The following is an 8,981-nucleotide window of genomic DNA, read 5'->3' as shown; positions in this document are numbered from 1 at the left end:
AAGTCTACTGGGTCCAGTAAAACACTGGACTAGATGATTTAATTAAGTGTCAAATGTAAGATGGGTTAACTTAAAAAAAATATTGAAAGAAAGATATATTTAGAAGAAAACATACACGTTTATGAGGGGAGAAATTATAGAAGGAAACACGTTCTTATGACAATAGAAGTAGGAATGGCATAGTTTTGCCATTTCTCATGACTCAAAGGAATAAAAAAAGAAAGTCCAGTTTATTCAATAACTACTCTTAACCTAATTTCACACTAATCGAAAAGTATAACAACATGGTCGACACAATACTCAGCACTTTTGAAAACCTTAAAGAAATTACAGAAATTACACGTATGTCAAATTTGAATATTTTTTGTATAACGGAATATGTGAAAAAAATATCATGCTTATAAATCCGTTAAAACGATTTTCCTTCGGCTGATCCTTTCAGGGGTCGTGCGTCTCCATCCTCTGTCACGCCAGGACACTGCACGTCACCCTGTTTGTGGTCTACGTCATCACGCCCGGGGGTTTGCGTTGCGTGATGTAAACGCGGAAGTATTATTGTGAACCTGCAGTAGATGAGAGCGGATGTTCTAACAGGTAAACACGGTGTTTGAGTGATATTTGCGGTTTATCTTGTTGTTTCGGAGCTAAAGCCGCTGTTAAGCGTGAGCAGCAAAGGAAAACAACTGCTTTCCCTACCTGAGCGCCACACGTCAGTTTGTTAGCCTCTTTAGCCCCCCATGAACAAATGACAGAAAGCTAATGCTAGCGTCAAGTTAGCCGCTGTTAGGCAGTATTCGCGCGGAAACGGTGCGGTTATTTGCGTTGTGTAAACTTTCAATTTTGTTCTACACGCTTGATGAAGTGGGATCAAAGACGTCTGTTTATGTGATTACAAGTTGTGACGCTGAATTACAATAATAAAAACAAATTGATTAGACTGTCAGACGTAAAGGAGGACCCAGTTGTCTTATTTTGAAATTACCCACCGGAAGTAGCACGTATTCCCGCTTGGTGGTTTGACGTGTTTTTCTCCCGCATCATATTATATATTAATATAACGATTAAAAAACGGATAAAACCAGTGGGACAAAAAAGCGGTGAATGGAGTAATCTCCACAGTGAGAGAGGCTGTTTGTGTTCTGACTAAAGGCAGTAACTGTGTCAAAGGCGACAACGACGCGTTTTAATGGCTGCCACTTAACTAATGAAAATCCACCTTCTAATTACATATGACAATACAAATGACCTAACATTCAGATCATTTTTCCCTCAGTAACAGTTTTTCCGAAACGCTATATTTAAGTTTGTAAATTAAACATTTGATAATAGTTAATTTATTAATAGCATGAGTGGTGTCTAAACTGTTGCCTTAGGTGACCTGCAAAGCCACTGTTTCATATTTGCTATTTGGTGTTAAGGCGACAACTCAGGAGATAAGTCTCACTGAGATTGAGATTAAAAAGTGAAACATGTGGCCAAGAGTGCAGCAGGAATGGCGACAAATGTAACAAAGCAGTTCTATGGAAGGATTTTAGGAACCCAAATAGGGCTGAATTAAAATTAGTGTAGAATACAAAGTAGTTACAATATTACAGTCTTTCAAAACAGGTTATTTCTTTGTTTTACATATAACCCTTTGTAAATCCTGTTGACGTCAGCCTGTTTACCAAAATAAGCAATAATACGGCATTAAACATAGAAAACGTATAGAAATGTCAGCAATACTTTTTTGACAGACAGTCACTTTTTGGCACAGCACCGGTGATCCAGATTAACTGGTGAGGATAAAACGGGTGTATCATACACTTGATTTTTAGGAGGAAATAATGACAAACCAGGAAATAAACTCAAAGGGCACCAAAAAGGCATTTAACTGTTGGCATTCCCTCACAAAAGAACAATGCAGACTCTAACAAACCAACCAGATTAAGCTGTGATACATCTGCACCTGGATTCATCCAACCAGATTTTAGCCAGAGACTTCCTGTTCCATGTTCAGTACATAAGAGATGACCTCTGCAGCTGTTTTTTGTGTTGCTCCATTACAAAGAAACTCAAGTAAATTAAATGTCAGCTTTATTTTCACTTTACTATACTTCTGATTAGTTTACTGGTAGTGTAAGTTGGGATGTACATAAAGTGTTCGAAAGTTAATATAAGATTTAATATAAGAGTTAAAATTATATTAATATGCAAAAATATCGACTTCCAGGTGGTGGTAATGCATAAAATCTATATTTTTATATATTCCCCATAATATATATGGTATAATTACATATATTCTTCACTCATTTAGAAGTACAGATACTTGTATTTTTTAAAAACTGGTAGAAGATGAAATACCGATTCAACTTATTTACTCAAGTAAAAGTGAAAAATTACCAGCTCTGAATGTATTTAAGCTGTGAAATTAAAAAGCAGGTCTTTGAAGGACTTTTCTGTTTTTGTGCAAATATAACTGAAGCTCATGTCATAATAATATAATGGGAAAATAATGATGGCAATGAGAACATTTACTGAATTCAACACCGGTTAACCTGTAACTTCATCTTGCTCAGGGGCTCTGGCTTAGACCTCTGACCCTCCTCTATAAAATGTCAAACTTCTGTATTGCTTTTTAATTGAAAGAAAAGCCAAACCTAAAGATGAGAAGTTATTTTATAATAGTTTGCTGTTAGTAACATGTTTAATGTGTCTCTGTTTAGCTGACTTAATGTTACATGAATGTCCTGATACTAAATTAAGCCAAAACTGACTCATTGAACTAAAGAAAGATGAACACCCCAATTAAGGTATAAGAAAGATGTGAAATATATATGGGGGATATTTGTCGGTCAGAATCTTTAGATGCATTTTTCCAGCACAGACCAGTGCAACATGTGATTATTTCTTGTGTACACTGAGACCATCATCTGCCTGTGTCTCCTCCACTGAAACCAGCAGAGATGTCCCAGCAGCTCCAGTAAAGTCCATCAGAAGCAGCAGACAGGAGGCGTGTGTGATGACTTTGTGTTCACCGCTCCGTTCGCTCTAGTGTCTCTGAAGCATCAGGATGCAGATCCTGGTGGCCAAGCTGCTTGGCCTGCTGGGCTTGTTCGGCCTTATGCTGGCTGGTGTGCTGGTCCCAGTACGTCTCCTGCTCGTTGACTATGATAAAGCACAGAGATACAGGAGGCCATTGTCTCTGTGCAATTCATTTGGAGGGGGCGTGTTCCTCGCAACATGCTTCAATGCTCTGCTTCCCGCTGTCAGAGATAAGGTAAACACACATCCTCTCACCTTGCCCACATACTTTGCATTGGCTTCTTAAAAGTGAAGCCAAACTTTCCAGATGAGTTCATGGGCTCAGTCACTACTTTTAAGTCTTAGTCTGATTAAATAAAACACAAAGTTCATTTTGTAAATTATGTTCTCATCAGAGCAAAGACTTTGCTCTGATGGTTTGTGTTGTCATTGGTATTTCATAGCAACAGCTCCCTCAGGATGTCCTGTTTCAGAATACTAAGATAACGATAAAGTTTTATCTGGCTTACTGTTGTGGTTTTCGTTTTGCGTCTTCAGGTGGTCGATGTGTTCCAGCAGTTGAAGATCAGCAGCGATTATCCTCTGGCTGAAACAATGATGATGCTCGGCTTCTTCCTCACCGTCTTTATAGAGCAGGCTGTCCTCACCTTCAGGAAGGAGAAGCCATCCTTCATCGACCTCGAGACTTTCAACGCCGGCGGCTCCGAGGCCGGCAGCGACTCTGAGTATGATACCCCTTTTATCTCCTCAGCACGGGGCTCACCGAGCAATGGCGGTCACCGCTCCCACGGCCACCACCACGGACACTTCAACCCGGCCGAGCTGGCGGGGGCGGGGCCTCTGCGGCTGGCCAGCTTGGTCCTCGCTCTGTCTGCACACTCCGCATTCGAGGGCCTGGCGCTCGGCCTGCAGGAGGACGGGGCAAAGCTGGGCAGCCTCTTTCTGGGCGTGGCTGTGCATGAGACACTGGCAGCCATTGCCCTTGGAGTGAGCGTAGCTAAGGCATCTCTCGGCATGAAGGACGCCACCAAGCTGGGTGTGACAGTCAGCATGATGATTCCGCTGGGCATGGTGGTGGGAATGGGCATCGAGTCGGCCCAGACGCTGGCGGGCAGCATAGTGTCCGTGGTGCTGCAGGGACTCGCTGCCGGAACCTTCCTGTTTGTTACCTTCTTTGAGATCCTCACCCGAGAGCTGGAGGAGAAACAGGACCGGCTGCTCAAAGTGCTTTTCCTCATCATCGGCTACGCCGCACTCGCTGCTCTCGTCTTCATCAAGTGGTGACAGACACCCAGCGATGCCAAACTATACTAAGAGTTCACTTTAATGAAGCAATCAGTTGTGGGAGGCGGGAACATGTGGCGTTTCTATTCGCAGTGACCGTGGCGTTTTAAACAGAAAATTACTCTAAAATCAGACCTTTGCCCCTAAAGGACGGATGAGTTTATTTATGTGTTTAATAACTAATATCTATAACCGGCTGCAGTGAGACTGCTGCTGCTGCACATCTGGAGCTGTAATATAAGGACACTTCAAATTTCCTTACAGCTACTTTATAGTCTATAATAAACCATCTTTATAGGCTGCTTGGAGACGCTAAACAAAGGGGCTTAATGTTTTTAACTTATTTTTATAAACCTTTCCGTTACAGTGATTGAATCTCGCATTAGAAACTCTGCAGTGGTGTTGCAGGTTGAAGGGGGCGACTGCTACATAGGGCTAGCGCTGCATTCACATATATATGTGGGGTAACCAAAAAGTTCCAGGAATTAGCCTCTAAAAATAAAAAGCCGTCACTGATTTAATATTCACGTGTAAGGTCATCTTCTTGGGCACTTCTAGACCATTTTCAAGACAGCTGCTATTTTTAGATTGCTTCATTAAAGACCTGCTAGGTCCTGTTGTACTAAGCGTCTTCTGTCTCCTTCACTGTGTCGAAATAAGCCTAAACAGTTTTTAATTTGTGGGAAGCTGAAAAGTGCAAATCTGGTGGTCTGTTAATGTGGAAAAAGGGGTCAGAACAGGGCTTCCAGCAAGAGATCTAAAAATAGCTGCTCTGCTAAAAACTATCTGGATGTGTCTGAGATGATGACACTGACCAAGAGATTGATTCATATTAAATATGGTAGGGTTTTTTGATTTTATAGACTTGTTCTCAGGCCTTTTTGGTCATACCTCATAAGGTAGTATGTAATACCTGACTTCTCAGGATTCCATCTCACTGATATTGTTCCTAACATCTAGCATCCTCCCAGTTTTAGGTCATTTGTTTCTACATAATTTCAGGACTAAACGTCAGTTTTTATTTATTAGAGACAGGAGTGGTACTTACGTTTATAAAACACTACATCCTGATCGGCTCTTCTCCAAACTCCAAGTGAAGTCGAATCTTGCCGCTCCACCTATCTGTAAATACAAATGCTTGTCCTCCATTTCTTATTGTCTGTGACATCAGGAAAGTGATGTCACTGATGATGATCAGCTGATTAGCTTTTTCAACATAGTGTGAAGTGAATTTTTCACAGAAGTTTTGTGGATACGCATTCACATTTTCGCTTTGTCCAATCTTACTTCTGTCAATCTGCATCTTTACGTAGACTTTGCATGTAACAAAGTCTATGCAGAGAGAGACTTTAAAGTTGTGATTCTCAAACGATGAATGACCATGAAAAACAACTTTATTTTAAGAAAAAAGTGTTTTCTGATGCTGCTCGCTGACCTTTTTTAATTCATCTCTTATCCTTTTTAACCCTCACCCATAAAAGGCTGATGAGCTATTGTTGGGCGGCGTCAACACCCGAGTTTGCAAATATAATAACTCGAGAACAAGGCATCATAGTATTTTGAAATTTGTACCGCAGGCGCATCTACTAAAATCTTGGATGAGTTTGAATCCTGGTCGGCTTTTCTGAAAATCACCTGTGATTTTAAAATTTATACCATAGGTGGCTATGAGGAGGAGGCTGAGGTGGTGCCACCACATTCTTTTTTATTGGTGATCTTTGTTGTTGTTGCACTATGAGAAGCACTGCTGTAGAGAGAGATTCAGGTTTTCATACAAACTGGGAGACCAACTCAAACATTTGGATGTTAAGAAGACGACAGAGGTGCAGTATCAGCGCGCGGGGATGTTACTGATGATGCAAGTCAAACACGTCCATGTTTATAGTTTTATTTACTATCCATCTACTCATTAACAAGCTAAAGCGTTTCGCTTAGAGGACTCAGAAATGGAATCAGATTTGTCCTCAGTAACTCCAGCCTGCTCCCCTAGCCTAGATGCCAGAGCTGTGAACCAAAGGTGAATCCCAGATATTTTCTATTAGTTTGTCAAAGCTCTTCAGTTTCTCTTTTACTCATACTTCTGTTTTTACATTCCTGCTGTATTCTCAGAAATCCCCAAACAAACACACTGGAGCCTTTTAGCGGCTTTTTCTTTCTTCATGTGTTCATATTGAGATCTGGATCAGGTTTGTATTTATGATTGTTTTTGCCATCTTGTCTTGATGTCATTAATATGTTTTGCAAGTTGATTTTTTTGTGTGTGTATTAGTTGGAAATAAACTGATTACTATCATTTATGGCTGTGTTGCTCCTCTCTAATCAGTCTGTCAGAAGCCTGAGTGTTTGTTGGTTCGGTCAGACTGTAGTCTGAACTTAGCCTAAGGCCTGTGCTCTGAACCAAGTTTGGCATATCACCACCATACGGTTTGCTGATAGCAGAGTCAAAAACAAAGAGGTTAAAAGCATAATACATGATAAAAGCAACACAGCTGCACAGAACAACAAACTGGCTTAGAAATTGTAAACTTTTTGAAGGACATGAGTAGACAAAGGTTAAAGAGGAAATCAGGTGACTGCAGTCATGAAAAACAAAGGACTGTCCTGTAAAACCTTCAGTGCACACTTACTGCTTCCATGGGAAGTAGAGAGCAAATAGCAGCACGATGCTGCTAATCAAATACACTTGATAACTGACCATCAGCGAGCATGAACGCCTCCATGAAAGCAAAAGTTTTGCCAGTTTGCTGGTCTGGAGCATTCAGGTGTGTGTTAACACATCGCCATAATCTTCCCAGGAGTAGATGTAAATTCAGCCATAGCTCAGACCGTGCAATGCTCAGAGAAACTGCAAAACACGGAAGAGCTGCTTCTCAAACTCCACAGGTTTCTCTATATAGAACATGGCAGCATCGCTTAGGTTGGCAAAGTTGCATCTGAACAAACACAAGATTTCTGGAACAATTTCCTTGTTACAGAAGCCCAAAGTGATGTTTGGCTATAATGCAAAAACACCACATTTGATGAAAACCAAACACAGCGTATGAGCACAAACACCTGCACGTTGACAGTTGGTATGAGGTGCAATATCCTCTTAAGTTTATTGTACTAAGAGGATATTGCCTATTAGATAGGGGGTGATTTGGGCTTGTTTTGCAGTCACTGATTCGACCATGAACTCATCTGTATACTGCGAAGCCATCCCTTTCACCTCCTGCATTAGTGTTTTCAGATGAAAACGCCATTTTCAAATCTATCCGGGCTAGTGTGGACGTAGTCTTAGCCAACCCGCCAAGCTTTCTGACAAAAATCACACTTTTCGAAAACTTTGGCTTAACGCTTTGGTAAAAGAGTGCTGATGCTGACAGGATGGGAGCTAAACAACTGAAACAGGTCAAACCAGTGTGACGTTTTTCCCTTTGTGAAATAAAAGAAAAAAAAGACTCATCTAAGGAGTTAGAACAGTAAGTGAAAAATGTATTTAATTACACTACAGTTTACAAAACACCCACTCACCAAAACTGGGAATGCAGCATCAGTCTGACGTTCTTAACCTTTGAAGAAGCTTCCTGCAGTGTGACTGTACTGCAGCGTCCGAGTGGTACGGTGAGATGGAATCAGGTAAGAAATGTCTTTATATTTCAATCTACTCACTGAAAAACTGCAAAAACCCTCAAAACAAACAAAAGGAAAATAACATCAACTGTCAAAACATGAAGTGGCTGTTTAGGTTATAAATGTGTTGTAACATAGTTGCAAATGTGAATTTCGGTTAATTCTGTTTAAAATTCTCCCCCACAGTTAATAACATTGATGTCTATGAATACCTGTGGGTCGAGAATCAGGACATTGCCGAAAACACGCTGCACACACCGTTTCTACAGCACATGCAGCTTGGAGACCTGCAGGCAGACAACTATGTCAAATTCATAATCCAAGACATCAACTATCTGGTGGTGGTCACAGACATGTTGGATAAGATGAGAAACAAAGTCAAGGTCCCCGAGGACCTCCACAATTTCATGGAGGATAGGTATGAAAGCTACAAGACGTATGCTGAAAGCACGTTAAAACCTCAATGTAAGAAAGCTTCAGCAACCTCATTTAACATTTCAAATATTTAACTGGAATGTTACTGGTTTGAAGTCATTGCTACAATTTATATTTAACCTGTGTCAATAATTAAATCTACTTGTCACATCCACAGAGTGTGTCAAACATTAACCCAACCCCTGTCATGAAAAAGTACTTGTCTGATTACAAAGACATCATGGAGAATCAGGATCCCATTTACTTCGCCGTGGCTCTGCTTCCCTGCTCCAGGCTGTGGCTGTGGCTAGCCAATCAGCTCAACGAGAACTGCCACAACGCATACTTCACCTGGAAGATGTCCAACATGTACGGCCACCCAGAACAGCACTATAAAGTGCTGCTCGACAAGTATCTGACCACAGCAAAACAGAAGGAACTGGCAAACAAACTCTTCCGCCAGCAAATGAAGAACGAGCATGGCTTTTTTGCGTCTTCACTTGAATGAAACAGGAGCAGTTAATAATAAAACCTTCTTGCTTTCAGCTGGTTAGAGTTAATGTGCCTCTACTGCCCTCTGCTTTTCATATCTAACATAGTGCATGTGAAGAACATACTCTTCTTCACCAGTTCTGCACTGCGATAAA

The 8,981-nt window shown here is 41.0% G+C and overlaps 2 protein-coding genes across 2 annotated transcripts; both read left to right on the top strand.

The window, feature by feature from the left end:
• Positions 1 to 377: 377 nt before the first annotated feature.
• LOC134642910 (zinc transporter ZIP3-like) lies at positions 378 to 6,601 on the top strand. The gene is made up of 3 exons (XM_063494996.1): positions 378 to 594; positions 2,944 to 3,259; positions 3,562 to 6,601. The coding sequence occupies exons 2-3, from the start codon at positions 3,053 to 3,055 to the stop codon at positions 4,306 to 4,308; spliced, it is 954 nt and encodes a 317-aa protein (XP_063351066.1). The 5' UTR covers positions 378 to 594; positions 2,944 to 3,052; the 3' UTR covers positions 4,309 to 6,601.
• A 1,315-nt stretch (positions 6,602 to 7,916) lies between these two features.
• Positions 7,917 to 8,842, top strand: LOC134642785 (uncharacterized). Its single transcript, XM_063494735.1, has 3 exons — positions 7,917 to 7,926; positions 8,107 to 8,393; positions 8,513 to 8,842. Exons 1-3 carry the CDS (start codon positions 7,917 to 7,919, stop codon positions 8,840 to 8,842), a joined length of 627 nt encoding a protein of 208 aa, XP_063350805.1.
• The last annotated feature ends 139 nt before the right edge of the window (positions 8,843 to 8,981 follow it).

This window comes from Pelmatolapia mariae, linkage group LG15 (assembly GCF_036321145.2).
Source record: "Pelmatolapia mariae isolate MD_Pm_ZW linkage group LG15, Pm_UMD_F_2, whole genome shotgun sequence".
Lineage (NCBI taxonomy): Eukaryota > Metazoa > Chordata > Actinopteri > Cichliformes > Cichlidae > Pelmatolapia > Pelmatolapia mariae.
The sequence above is the reverse complement of the archived record's forward strand: the minus strand, read 5'-3'. Positions and strand labels throughout refer to the sequence as shown.